At 31.1% G+C, this 15,554-nt stretch overlaps 1 protein-coding gene across 1 annotated transcript; it reads left to right on the forward strand.

Moving 5' to 3' along the window:
- The first annotated feature begins 4,580 nt into the window (after positions 1 to 4,580).
- Positions 4,581 to 14,435, forward strand: LOC120067190 (electron transfer flavoprotein-ubiquinone oxidoreductase, mitochondrial). Its single transcript, XM_039018677.1, has 18 exons — positions 4,581 to 5,234; positions 5,850 to 5,926; positions 6,623 to 6,729; positions 7,777 to 7,858; positions 7,942 to 8,050; positions 8,129 to 8,175; positions 8,281 to 8,355; positions 9,186 to 9,302; positions 9,923 to 9,991; positions 10,099 to 10,191; positions 10,647 to 10,749; positions 11,861 to 11,985; positions 12,165 to 12,214; positions 12,346 to 12,412; positions 12,757 to 12,836; positions 13,301 to 13,429; positions 13,524 to 13,590; positions 14,174 to 14,435. Exons 1-18 carry the CDS (start codon positions 4,730 to 4,732, stop codon positions 14,255 to 14,257), a joined length of 1,986 nt encoding a protein of 661 aa, XP_038874605.1. The 5' UTR covers positions 4,581 to 4,729; the 3' UTR covers positions 14,258 to 14,435.
- The last annotated feature ends 1,119 nt before the right edge of the window (positions 14,436 to 15,554 follow it).

The following is a 15,554-nucleotide window of genomic DNA, read 5'->3' on the forward strand; positions in this document are numbered from 1 at the left end:
AAATACCATTTTTGTACCTATACTTTGAAGTTTGTTCAATTTAGTCTTTATATTCTCAATTGTTCGATTTTAATTCATTTACTTTCAATAAATATAAAATTTAGCCCTCAATACTAGTTTATTGTTGTTTTTTTTTTTTTTTTTTTGTTATTTATAGCATTTTTACTATAAATTTTGAAATCATATTCACAAATTTTATTTCTCTTGCATGGGAATTATTATTATTATTCAATCAATTTCAGTAAAATTTAATTTTGAGGGAGCAGATATAAGGTTTATTAAAAGTAAGAAGATTAAATTGAACAATTGAAAATATAGAAGCTAAAAATTGAGCAAACATCAATAATACTAGTTGTAAGAGACGTGTAATGCACGTGACTAAAAATTTTTATAATATAAAATTTTAAGATATAATTTAAATTTCATTGAATTTTTAATTAGTAAATGTTTAACCTGAAATGAAATAATTAAAAAATATATACTTATTATTTCAAGTTAATTTACCATAAATTAATTTGTAAAAGTAGATTAAACAAAAAAAAAAAGAATATATTTATAAGAATTATATACCTCCATTTAATTAAAAAGTAAATAAATATTTAATAATTTTGACATTGAATAAAGAAAAATCTTTCTGTAAACAAAATGGAATGTTGTTTTCCTATTATATTAGGATCCAATCTATAAAATCATATTTTAAAGAAAATTATAATAATTAAATCCTCTCATATTTTTAAGATTCTTTTTTTTAAGTGTTATTTGGATTTACTTTTTCAGTTTGTTGATATCTAAATTTGATAAATCCTTTTTTAATATGCAACTAAGATATGAATTTTTTAAAAGAAAACTAAAAAAACAACGAAACCAAAAACTATGATTAGACTAAAATGTTTATTTGGAAAAATAAAATTACTTTCATATTTTCATTTATTTATTCTAAGATATAAAACTTCAAGAGCTCTTAACTTTTAAATCCAATAAATAAATATATAAAGATATTAGAGTAAATAAAGAAACAAAAAAGATCAATACACGATGATATAATTGGATAGAACAAAATTTATGAAATATAATTGATATGAAAATGATATAATAATATAAATTTAATTATGGGGTAGTTATTTGATGGTTGCTTTTTGGAAGGAAAAAAAAAGAAAAAATATATACTTCAGAAGAAATATATATCTCAATTTCTTAATTAAAAGAAAATCTCATCGCAAACCAAAAAATTTATGTGCATGGAACACAATTTTATGGTTCTTGTTATGACTTTTTTTTCTTTGATGATATAGACATTTTTTGTAAATTTTTCTCGAAGTTTGATTGAGTGTTATTTTAATGATTATAAACAACTAAATCTTCTCCTATTATTGTTTTAATTTTTTGTATTGTTACTCAAACATTACTTTTTGAGTTTTATTGATACATGATTTGAATGAATCTTTCTTTGAGTATGCTATTAAGTTAAAAAAAAAATTAAAAGGAAAAATATAAACACCGTAAAAAACAATGGTTAGAGGAAAAAATTAGCTTCATATTTTAAATATTTTAATTTATTTTTTTCCTTAAAATACAGAACTTCCTTTTGTTTTTAACGTGTAATTTCAAAAGAATAATAACTTTAGTATTTCTTTAACAAGAAATAAATAATTTTATGTATATTTATAGAAAATGACCATTTTAATCCAAATTTGAGCACCTAAATCAAACTTTAAGTTTTAAAAAATCAATCAAATAATGCTCGTTGAAAGAACTATGTATACGATAATAATAAGAAAATAAATTTGAAAAATTGAACTTACTAATTTTAAAAAATCAACAAAAAAGACGGACTAAATCTATAATGATGGGTTGAACTAAAATATCTATAAAAGGTTTCTACACATGTAGCCTTAATTATATTCCAGTATTATACTTATTTTTTGAACTTTCCATTTAACCCTCCAAGCATTAAAAAAAAATAAAAATGCAAAAGAGGAAAAACTTTTCATTTCCCATCCATACTCCATTAATGATTTTTTTTTAATAATTTCATTTTTTTCTCTCATATTTTCATATCCAACATATACTTCATCTTCTTCCATTTCTCTCTCAAAACCCTCTCTCATCTTTCCGTCATTGCCTTCCTCCCTCCGTCCACCTTGTCACTATTAACGATGCGCCTGCTAAGATCCGGTCGTCGCCTCCCTCTATTTGGGTCACTAACCAGCTGTCGTCGCCTTCTTCCACAGATCTGGCACATGAATTGAATCTTCTGACACGAGATGAGCAGATCCGACGCATCTTCTGGCATGTGGTCAGCAGAGCTGGTGCAGGGCGTTTTTTTCAGCGTTAAGCTAGGAGATCCGACATAGGGTGAATTTTCCGACGTTAGGCGAGCAGATCCAACACGGGATGAACCGTATGCGTGGGATTCTAGATGATGATGGTCGACGATGATATATAGGGTAGTTTTTTTTATATATATACTGTCATATGGGTTTTTATATATATATAATACTATCGTATGGTGATTTTTTGTTTTCGATATATAGGGTGATTTGGGTGGTTTTTTTATATATACTGTGATATATATTTATATGCTTTTTCGACTTATAACGTGATTTTTCGATATATATTGTGATATATAGGGTGGTTTATTATATATATATTTGTTTCCAATCTTACTAGTATATGTCATATATTGTTTATAATATTTGCAAACATCTAAGGCAAATGTTCTAACGTATATTTAAAAATAATCATGAATCTAAACTATGGAATATATATATATATAAATCATTTTACTAGTATATTTAAAAATACATTGGAATATTTAAAAATGTTTTACCATTTTATATTAGTATATTTTATATATTGGTTTGAATATTTGCAAACATCTAAAATAATGTTCCAAAATATAGAGACATACATATCATAGCAACAAAATATCAATACTTAATTAGAAGTGTATATATATCATAATATGTGGGATATATACATCAAATAAATAATGAAATATATTGACATACATATCAAAACATATTTGAGTTCTAAGGTATATTTAAAAATAAACATGAATATTTGAGTAGATATCAAATATATTAACTAGTATATTTCATATATTTTTAGAATATTTTCAAATAAACAATGGAATATATTATCTGTACAAGTGAACAAACCATGAAATATTTCACATAATATAAAAAATCAACATGAAAAACGAAATAGTGATTTATGTCAAGAATTGAATCAATTTCTAATTTATTTACTATGGTATTTCAAATATTTGTTAGAATATTTTTTTCAAATATCTAACAAAATATTCTGATTTATATTTTAAATAACCATGAATCCGAAAAAAAAATACGTGAAACGGAAATAGAAAATAAAATTTCATTAAATGCATTTTCTCTCTCCAATTAAAATAAATAAAGTAAAAATCCCAAATTCTCTCACTCCATTTGAAAATGTTAAAAAAATCATATTAAATGCATTTTCCTTACCTATAATTATGTAGTTTTCTCTCTCTCTCACTAAGAAAATTTCGTAAATAAGGAAATATATATAAAAATCATAAATAAAAATAATAGAAAATGGTAAATTTGTTAAAAAAAAAATACTAAAAGCCTTTTTTAAAAAAAATCAAAAGACATTTTTTTTAGATATGGCCTAAAGAGGATGTTTTATGTAAAAAACTCTGATATATTTGGAATTGAGAATGAGAAGAATCTATAATACCCAAAGAAAAAGCTATATGTAATAATAATTTGGAAATGAATTTGAAAATTTTAACTTGCTATTTTTAAGGACTCTCCAAAAAAATACTGACTAAATTTACAATAGTAGATTGAACTAAAACATCTCCAATGATGGATTTAGAATCGAGAATTAGAAAAATTTGTAATGGTCGTAGAAAGAACTATATATACAATAATAATAGGAATATAAATTTGGAAGCTAACCTCTACATAGAAAAACAAAGAAATAAAATTTGGATTTGGATTTAGATTAGAGATTTTACAAACTATTCAATTTCAAATCACAAAAGACAATTTACTAGGAAGTATTGACGATAAAAAAAGAAGGTTAATGTCATGTTTCACTATCTTTACGATTCCTTTGCAAAGGTTCGAAGGAAAAGTTTGGAACAACATGTCGTAAATATGGAGAAATCGAGTGGGTTATCAATATACTTCTAGAAAAATGACGACGTGACAATATGAGAAAGGGTTGATAATACACAATTGTAACAAATAATTACATGAAAAGGTGGAAAGTGATAAGTAGTAATTAACCTAAGTGATGAAAGGGTATAATAAGTGGTGACAATGAGAATTTGTTTAAAATTGAAGGGCAATATAGTAAAATAAAGATTCTCCCATATGCCCAATTTAATATAGTATATATATAGATATTAGATATAACTACCAAAACAATAATAGATTGTACACCTTTCCCATATTGAAAAAAAAATTTAATAATAATAAATAAATAAAAATTAAAAAAATAATTTATTTTTTATTTTAAGGATTGGATAGTTATGGACCATCATGATTCAGAGACACGCAACTCCTAAACTAATTAATGTTTATCCAGAATTAGAAAAGAAAGGAAAAATTACTTCACGTCTGTTCCTTACAAAGTTTTGGCATTTCGGCATTCTGTATTTCTTTGCTTCGCTCTCTGATGTCCAATTCAATTTCAATTCTCAGAGTTCTTCGTTGATCCTTCGAGTGCCTCAACAATCATGCCTCACTTTCGTTCCATATTCTCCAAATTCAAATCTCCTAAGAAATCTTTTTCTACTTCTACATCGTCTTCTTCCATTTATTACCTTCGCGTCAATGCCTCAACTTCTCGACCTCAATTCTCTTCTTTCATCTCTAAAATCACTAAAAAACAACCAAATGAGGAAAATCCCTCAATTTTTCTATCTGGGTATTTCTCACATTGTCATCGGCATCGATATTCCAGATTTTCTGGGTGCCATGGTAAATTTAACCCCGTTTTTACTAATGGGAATTGGATGAACTACTCTAGTTTAAGAGGTTGTAGGAGAAACACAGTTTGGAGTTGCGTGGATATGGTCAGGAGATTCAGTAGTGAGGCGGAACGAGAGTCTATAGAATATGATGTTGTCATCATTGGAGCTGGACCTGCAGGGCTATCTGCGGCGATTCGGTTTAAGCAAATGTGCCAAGAAAAGGGCGTTGATTTATCAGTTTGTGTGGTGGAGAAAGGCGCTGAAGTTGGTAAGCTGCTTGATCACATTCAAGTGGACATTTTAGATGTGAAGTGTGTGCAATTCTGCTTAAATTTGCGGTTTTTTTCATAAATGGCTCGTGTAACTGTTGCATGATTGGGTTGAAATTTGAATTTTGGTGTAATTTGAGGTCGTACATCACAGCCAAGCCATTCTAGTAGTCCCTCCAACAGTGTTGGGGGCAAGTTCTGGGTTCTATTTGAACTTTGCATTTAAAGATAGTTTAGAACTTAGAAATGTGTGGTTTATCTTCTTGGACTTTAGAGAATAAGGAGTTGACTAGGAGAAGATTTAGGGAACATCTGAAGGACAGTTGCACAGCCTGGGGATGAATTTGGATGGATTGTTGATGTAACGATGCAATACTTCAAGGGGATCTATATCATGAACGTGATGCACCTGATCATTATTGAAATGAGAAGTTCATTTGGATGTTATTAACTATGATCTATTTTTCTTTTATTCCCATGGGAAGCAGCATTGCATTTTCTTGGGGACATTTTAATTGTCTATCCTATGTAGTCATGGAGTTTTATGTTCCTCAATTTTTATGAATTCTTTTTGTTGTATTGAACCTTCTAACTCTACTATTGTTTCTCAACAGGCGCTCACATCCTCTCCGGAAATGTTTTTGAACCCCGAGCATTGGATGAACTAATCCCCACATGGAAAGAGGATGAGGTTTCTTTTACTTAGACTTTCTTTCTTTTCTAGCAATGCAGTTAAACCTAGAAGAAAGAGGAAATGAAATCTATGTTCTCAAGAATTCTTTTGCCTTTGAAAAACCAAAATACTCTTTCTGACCATGGACCGTAATTGAAGGTTTAACTACGAAGAACCACCTTAAAAAACACAATTAAAAAGAGGAAAAAGCTCCTTGGAAGCAATCAATCAAATACCACTTGAATTCTCTTCCGACTAACTTAAAACACACCTCAAATTGATTTGCTTAGAAACTAACAGCACCTTGAACTGTTTTCTGAATCTTAAAACATTATTGGAATGGCCTTTGTTTTCTTAAAAAATGGAGTCCCATTTTTTGTAATCTTGACTCCACTAGGTGTTGTGGGCTTGAGTTTTTGTATGGTCTTTTGCTAATGACAGCTACTTTCTTATTGGTCTTTTGCTAATGACAGCTACTTTCTTATTTAAATGTGCATGTTTCCATACGAATAAAATATTTACTCTTGCATCTCTTAGATTTAAGGAACTCTTTGCTTCAGGAATTTCCAACTAGTAAATGTTAAAACCTTGCTTTTATTTAACTTTCTAATTTCTACCTGGAATTAACAGATGATCCTTATTTACTATAACAAAATTTCTGGCGATGATTTCTTTTTTATTCAAGAATTAATGTTTGCTGACAATTATTTGCAGGCACCAATCAGTGTCTCTGTGACTTCTGATAAGTTTTGGTTTCTAACAAAAAATCGTGCCTTTTCACTTCCTTGCCCCTTTAACAACGAAGGAAACTATGTCATAAGGTACTCACTAATCATGTTTTGAATCGAATCTTAGTGAGCCTGTGTGAGTTTATATGATACAAGTTTCTTGCACCTTTTACTGTAGTGTCATAGAATAATTCCTTGGGATACTTAAACTGCATGAAGATTAGTTTACGCACTTTAAGAATAATTTCCATGTATTTAGTAACTTAAGATGTGTATCAGTGAATGTAAAAACCCTTCGTTCACTCTTATTTAAAATAATAATAATAATAATAACAACAATAAAGAATAAAGATTCTTCGTTCACACTGTACACATGTTTATATATATATATATATATTTGCCTTGTGTGGGTGTATGTATCAGTGAAATCTAAAGATTCTGCGTTCACACTGTATACATCTTAAAGAATTAAGGGGTTTCCCATAAGCTGACTCCTCCAATTTGGTCAAAGAGAAAGGAAAAGGTGTTTTGTATTAAGCCCCTCTCCCTAAACAAATCCATCAGACATTTTAAGGGTAATCTACCTTTCCAGATAGTGTTAATCATATTCTTAAAGGTGGTATTCTCCTGTGCCAAAGAACTTAAGACAGATCTTCCTTATTACTACTAGCACTTCTTCTTTTGCACTTGTTAATTTTTCATAAATCGCAGATACTGTTATTGTGTACTTAAGCTTCCTGACGGGTGTTGAAGTACTGTTAAGATTTTACATTGCATTTTGCTTACCGTGTTTTATTTTATATTTTCTGAATTATCAGAAATTTACATCTTATTTTATAAATTTTGAATTATCAGAAATTTACATCTTATTTTATAATTTTTGAATTATCAGAAATTTACATCTCCCGTATAACATTTTGTATTCTTATTTTGGATGTGGGGGAGGGGAATTTTTGTGCTCCCATTACACTTTTGTTTTGTATTTTCTTCACCCCCACCTCAACCCACATGGACATGCTTTTTCGTGGCTTTCTTTTTATTGAAAAAACTAAAAGATGTACACTTAATAGGATAGAAACCCCCCACTTGCCAAAATCCATTATAGATTATTCCTTTGTGCATGCTTCCTTGTTTTTGTAGTTTAAGTCAGTTAGTTCGTTGGATGGGAATGAAAGCTGAAGAGCTGGGGGTGGAAATATATCCAGGCTTTGCTGCTAGTGAGGTATATTCATTCAAGTCCTTTCTCCTCAACGCTTATCAGCTCTTGGATGATGATATTCTCAAATTACATGGTGGATTCTTTAGGTATTATACGATACAACAGACACAGTTGTTGGCATTAGAACTAATGACATGGGAGTAGCAAAAGATGGCTCAAAGAAGGATAATTATCAACTTGGTGTAGACCTGAGAGGTAATATCTCACTTTTTCATTTTTCTGTTTCAATGCTAACATTCAACTAATGTGTAATGTCCTTTATCTTCTATATAGGGCGCATAACGCTTCTGGCTGAGGGATGTCGAGGATCAATATCAGAGGTATCATGAATAATATGCTTCTGCTTGAGTTGGATGTGATCTTACTTTCATTCTTTCACCATCTAATGGAATCTTTCTTTTCTGCCTCTTTGTATAATGAAACAGAAATTAATAAAAAAATACAGTTTGAGGAAGAAGGTAGATGCGCAGCATCAGACGTATGCTTTGGGAATTAAAGAGGTGAGTACTTGATTAAGTAACTTTTCATTTGCTAGTTTTCCACTAGAGAATTAAAGTACTTTTGAACATCAGTCTCTTTTCTATTAGAGAATTAATCTGTAGATGTTTTGGCTTTTAATTTCACGAGAAAAAACATGTTCTACTATATTTATCTGAGGAGTGTTAAAAGCTAGATTTGGTTCAGTGAAAGTATGGAACATTCTTATGAAAGATATATAAGATTTGTGTTACCTGGCTTGGATATATAGTTGAGGTTACTTAGACAGTATATAACCTTTGCTCTGTTTAATGCCCTTAAAGGTCTCTTATGAAACATCCTGCCATCGACTACTTAGATAATCATTGCATATTTTACCTTTCATCTCAAAAAAAAAAAAAAAAAAAGGCATTTCGATCAAAGGGTAGTAAGTTTGGGGCTTGGCACAGCAGTTGGTAAAGTTAACATATAATTCTCAGGCCCGGGCTATAGTTTGGTTGTTCTCTAGCATGGTATTGCTTCCAAGATTGATTTCTGGGAATGGAAAAGAGGAAAAAGGAACTCCTTATTTCTTCTTTAACTTTAACTGCTTTTGATAGGCTACTCAAAAGTTTAATAGAAAACAATTACTTTGTCCCATTCCACATATAAGTGAAAATATTTGTTTCTTGTTTCAATAAGGAAAAAAAAAGGAAAAGATAAATAATTGTTAAGCTCAAGCCCTTCACCTATCAGGTGCTATTCTAATTCTGCAGATTTAGGTTTGATCATATTGGAGTTCCACATACTTCACGTATCTTTACACACTTCCAAATCAATGTTTACAACTAGATGATTGATTGTACATACTCAGGTGTGGGAAATAGACGAGGACAAACACTATCCAGGAGCTGTGCTTCATACTTTGGGTTGGCCCTTGGATCATAAGACGTATGGAGGCTCATTTTTGTATCACATGAACGATAGACAGGTAATACGTGATTTTATGATTGTAATATATAATATATTCCCGAAATAAGGGGTTTAACGTAATTTACTTGTGTGGTTTAATTTAACGTTTCCTGTTCATAATAAGATTTTTTTTTTTTTTAATCTTAAATCACCCATAATAAGATATATTTCCAGTTGGAAGGAATAGTTATAACACATCTTTAGGGATGGAAACCTTTTAAGCTCCTTTTATTTCATTTGTCAATGAAATCTGTTTCTCATATATATATCTTATTAGTTATTCAATTTTGCCAGAACCTTTCACTTCGATTTCTACTAGACAACTATTTATTGTGTCATCAAAGTATATTCTACTAGCAACTATTTATTTCATTTACGACAAAATTTGTTTCTCATTTGTATATTTTACTTATTGTGTCATCAAAGTCCTTGTCTTTTTCGCCACAACCTTTCACTTTGATTTCTACTGAGCATACTGCTACTCCCAGGCTGGTGTCAATATAAACATACCAATCTTGTTTATTGGCACATAGTTCCCCGACAGTTCCTTTGGTTTCAAAGCCATTTCCATGCACGACTTTATTAGCAATATGCTGTTGTGTCTTTAATTTCTAACTCAAGCTTCCCTTGATTTTACAGATTTCTATTGGCCTTGTAGTTGCTTTAAATTATCAGAATCCCTTCTTGAATCCTTATGAAGAATTTCAGGTAAAATATTCTATTTGTATTATTTGTACAACACTCACCTCTCAAGCAGCCCTGATGAACCCATTAAAAAATCATGTTTAGCTTGAAATGATTTTTGCTTCTGTTAGAAATTAAAACATCATCCTGTCATCAAACAACTTCTAGAAGGTGGGACGGTTGTGCAATATGGGGCTCGAACGTTAAATGAAGGCGGTCTTCAGGTGTGCGAACCTTTCTTTTCTGGAAAGTTTCTCTCAATTGGATTATACTACTGAGAGTTTTCAAGAATTTGTCATCAGCATTACATTGAAGGGTCTTGTGGATTAGGCAAAACAAAAAAAAAATCAATATGCAAAATAAGTTTGTTTGTTTGTTTTTAGTACATGCAAAATAAGTTGGTTTGTTTGTTTGTTTTTTTAGTACATGGAAAATAAGTTGTTCATTTTTATTGTTTACATATTTAATATCTTATTGGTTAGTTAAGGTTAATGGAGAGAAGAATGGATGTCCATAAACTGTTTGTTGTTAGTTATCATTAAATTTAAACTGTAAGTAATAAGTAATTGCAGCCGACATAGTTGTGCGTCGTGACCTGCTAGGGAAGGATTATTGATTTTCTTTTTCAGTATCTATCATATAATATCAAATAGGAATATGATGCCAGTTAAATTTTCAGTCTGTTCCATATCCAGTTTTCCCGGGAGGAGCAATTATTGGATGTTCAGCTGGCTTTTTAAATGTACCAAAGATTAAGGGAACACACACTGCAATGAAGTCAGGTACTTCTCAAAATTCTCTGACTTGTAACTCATCTATTTGATGATAATCTGGAACTTTTTAAAAATAGCAGTTCATTCTATATCACTTCTGAGGAAGCGATCTTTTCTGTTTTTATTGAATTCATTTCTTTCTTTAGCCAAGTTCAAGATATCTCCAAGACTGCAGCTCTTGTTTCCTCCTGAGTATTAGCTTTTCTTTTAACTTCTTCAATTTCAGTCTTAAAAACAGCCTAATTAAGTAAGATAAGCCATCGAAGGCTGATATCTTACGCCTTCTAGTGTCCTCAAGTATCACTCAAACTGGTTGTTTGCCTTTCAACTTCTTGTTTGTAAAGACAGCAAATTTGTTATGTTTTCTGGTGCAAGTTCCTGGCAACATTATCTTTGACATAACATTTTCTACCAAATAGAGGCTTCGCTTAACATGTTGATCAATGTTTCAGTTAGTTCTTTTAAAAATATATCACTCTTTTTGTTCTGGTTTTGCTATTATGAAGTCAAGTGATAATACCAATATCTTGAAGGCAAAGGCTTCTATGTTCAGATTCTCTGTTAAGAATTTCCTCTTCATGATTGGTGATTACTGATTATTCATAGTATAGCCAAACTTCTTCGAAAGAAGCATTTTAGATATTCAGATCTTTTTGTTTATAATTCTTCTTCTTATTTACCACTAATTGGACCAAGAACTAGTCTTTTGACATTCAAAATCTGTTTAATCAAGATTCCTGTGGCAAACTTTCCACAGAGGTTTCAGCGTAATCTTCTTTTCTTATCCAATACTCATATAGCTGGACTTTGTTCGGCTCGTGTGTTCTTTCTACATCATACTTAACTGAACTCCGTTTGCTTCAAATTGAATGGTCTAACGTCTATTGGAACTCGTTTCCATTTGCCCCCGCCCCCTCGATGAATTGTTCTCTCTGAATACAGTAATATCTGTACAATTATTCCATTCATTCAGTCTCGTGAAATACTTGATTTTAATGACAATACCAACTGCACATATGTTTTATTTTTTATTTTTTATTTTTTATTTTTTCCTGTTCTCCGAAATATCAATTATGTATATTTAAATGCATCTAATATTCAAATGCCTACATTCTGACAGGAATGCTGGCAGCTGAGGCTGCTTTTGGCACACTTCATGGAGGCTTGAAAATGGATGCATACTGGGATAGTTTACGAAGTTCTTGGATATGGGAAGAACTATATCGAGCTCGGAACTATAGACCTGTACGTGGCTGTTTCTTCTCTTCACGTTATTTTTTTCAAAGCTCTATTTATAATATTTTATTCCATGACTGTTTTTATATATTTAAGAAATTTCAAGAGGTAAAAATAGACTGAGGATATCAGCTTCACTTAAATATTGTTGTAATTCCATCTTTTTTCTTATAATATTATTTTTACAGGCATTTGAGCATGGTCTTATCCCCGGCTTGACCATAAGTGCCCTGGAGCAGTATGTATTCGTCCGCACCTTCAGCTGTTTACCATCACTCAATATTGTTATTTTATGTGTGAAGACCATTCGAATCTCTTATGTTCTTTCAGTTCAGTGACAATTTTATTGCATTCTTTTTCTGCCGGCAGCTATGTGTTTAAAGGAAGGTCCCCTCTCACGCTAAAGCATGGGAAACCTGACCACGAAGCTACAAACGTGAGTATTTCTTATTTCAAAACCTTGCGTCTTATTTGTCTGCGTTCGGAAACATTCATAAAGAAACATTAGTTTCTGAGCGCTCAAATTTGTTATTTTCTTGGTTTTCTTCATTCTGACATTAATCAAAAGAGCTCTCTTTTTCTTCTTCTTCTTCTTCTTCTTCTTTTTTTTTTTTTTTTGAGTGAAAAGAAAGAGCGTTAAAGTTGAAGGGGTCTGTTGCAATTATAATCGAATTATTTAAATAATGGTTGTTGAACATCAATTGTACTAGTTTCCATGTAATAATAAAGATCAAATTGTATTTTATTTTGAATTTCTAATCTTTGTAGTCAATTATGCAGGTTGCAAGTTTACATGCTCCAATTGATTATCCGAAGCATGATGGCATTCTGTCATTTGATGTGCCAACCTCGCTACATAGGTTTTATACCATTCAACTTCCTTTTTGTAGTTTCCGTTAAACGAGTCAGGACAAATAGGTAGATTATGTAAGGCAGTTATCAGCTTTTCACTGATTGTATCTTGTGTGTGGTATAATCCCTTAGCTTATCAAGATAAAATGCAGTGGTCCTTGGTAAGTTCTCTCTCGTATGGCAAGAGTTCAATATTCTATTTGTGGGAGGGAGGGCACATCATAGCACAAATATTAGCTTTAGGTATTTATAGGTTCTGAAGAACCGAGGTAAAGTTGGATGTTGATGTTGCCAGTCTGTCTACTAGACACAAAGTTTCCTTTGCAATGATATTTGTTAATCACCTGATCATTTGTTCTATGGGCATAAAGCGGGGCATTTTTCTCTTCTGATATTTATTTGGTTTTCCAACTATTGATGCATGCTTGAAAATTTGTATATAACTAAATGTTAATAATTTTTGTTCATATAGGAGCAACACAAATCATGAACATGATCAGCCAGCTCACCTTCGCTTAAGGGACGCTAAGATTCCCGAGGAAGTAAATTTGAAAGAATACGCTGCACCCGAGTCAAGATATTGTCCTGCACGTGTATACGAGTAATACACATATGTACACCTACGCTTGTGTCCTGTACTTGGAAACTTTCATCTGATCATTTCTAATTGTGTTTATGCATGAGTGGAATCATAGGTACATACCTGATGAAAACAACCAGTTGAAGTTGCAGATTAATGCTCAAAATTGTCTTCATTGCAAGGTAATGTCCAATGCATTTGACCTTTCATCAGAACTACTTGTCACAGTTTCTAGTGTCAAGCTCCTGCTTGCATTTATGGATGGAAGAAAAGAACTCTTCCCTTTGGCTTATGTAGGCAGGAAGAATGTTGGGGAACCGTCTTTTTCTGCATGCAGCGTTGGTTGTGATATTTGAAGCTTTACCCCTCTCATCAAGAATGTGCTTGTGTTTGTGTGTTTTGGGGGGAAAGGGTAGAGTAGGAGTAGGGGAACTGAAGGCAGTATTAAGTTACCAAAAATCATTGGAAGGTCTCCTTTTAAGATTGTGGCGGTAACCTAGAATAGTGGCGGTATCGGTTCCCAATTTTCATTTCGAGTTATCATTACACCGTTTCAGGTCTTATTTTTTCGTCCATAAATCTAATAGATTTCTAATTCAATTGTAATTTAGAAACCTTTATGAAAGGTCGAGAAATTTTTAAATAGAAGACAGTTCATGTGATAATATCTTCCCCACCTTGATTTGTATATATTCCTTTTCTAGTGTTTCATAGTACAAAAGAATGTTGTAGGTCAACTTGTAATCAATGACACTTTTGTTTCAGGCTTGTGATATTAAAGATCCAAAACAAAACATAGAGTGGAGCGTTCCAGAAGGAGGTGGCGGTCCTGGCTACTCTGTCATGTAGATTCATATGTATAGAATGATGTGGGATTCTTTGAGAATAAATTCTGCTCAAAGGGAAAAGGTTTCATCTTTTACTAATAAAGTAAAAAGTTGATTAATTGTAACATCCTTAGCCTTCATGTTCTGCATTTTTATGCATGTTTCCACATCTTTTACTAATAAAGGCCAAGTTTCTTTCATGGGTTTTATGTGTTCAATCGTTATGAAACATCTTTTACTAGAATGTTCATTTGATATATATTTTTAAAATTTCAATGAATTAAAATACAATAACTAGGGAACGCGTTATATGCCATTAATTTTATTTTTATTTAATATTTGTTTAAACAATTTAATACTTAAATTGAAGGAAAAATTTCAAGAGGAAAAAAAATGTCTAACTATCTAAAAAATAGCAAAAAAAAAAAAAAAAGTAATAGGCATTGATATATTTTTATCAGCTGATACACTTGTATCAATTTCTATCACTATAGTATCAATGATAAATTTATATTCGTTCCTATCACTGATAGACATTGATAGACTTCTATCAACCTCTACCAATGATAGATTTTTATCAGTTTCTATCATTGATAGATATTGATAGATTTCTATCAGCGTCTATCAGTGATAGATTTGTATCAGTTTCTGATAGTATCAATGATAGACTTCTATCAATTTTTATTACTGATAAACTTCTATCAATCTATATCGATGATAGACTTTTGTCAGTCTATATCATTGATATCTTTCATAGACTTCTATCAGCGTCTATTTGTGAGATTGTCTATCACAACTATCTAAAAGCAATAAAACTTAAATCTAGCATCCAACTTCATGTGTAAATCAATTTTAAAATCAAAACTTAATGGGTGTTCAAGAACCAAATAAATTTGACCTAAAATACCCAAAATCTTACCCCTAACGGTAAAAAATCCGACGAATTCTAGCGCTGGCGGTAAGAAGATAGCGGCAATGAGGATTAGGCTGTAGAATCTAAGAGTTAGAGGAAGAGAGAGTGAACCAGGTAGAGAGAGAAAAATAGGCTCACCGGTGACAATGTACAACCAGCAATATATTTTCCAATTACCTTTTTAATTATGGATATGAATATGGATCTCATTATTGAGGACTCTTTTGAAGTAATGGGATGGTTATAAATTTGGAAGTGAAACCACAATTTATTCCATGGTGAAGCGTGGTAAACAAAAACAATCATGTGGTACATCCCTTATTCACAAGGTTGGTGGGTAAACATGGCCTTAGTGTCAATTATAATTTAAGGTACAAATACTACTTTAATCTATGTAATTTGGATT

This window comes from Benincasa hispida, chromosome 1, assembly GCF_009727055.1.
Source record: "Benincasa hispida cultivar B227 chromosome 1, ASM972705v1, whole genome shotgun sequence".
NCBI classification, from domain to species: domain Eukaryota; kingdom Viridiplantae; phylum Streptophyta; class Magnoliopsida; order Cucurbitales; family Cucurbitaceae; genus Benincasa; species Benincasa hispida.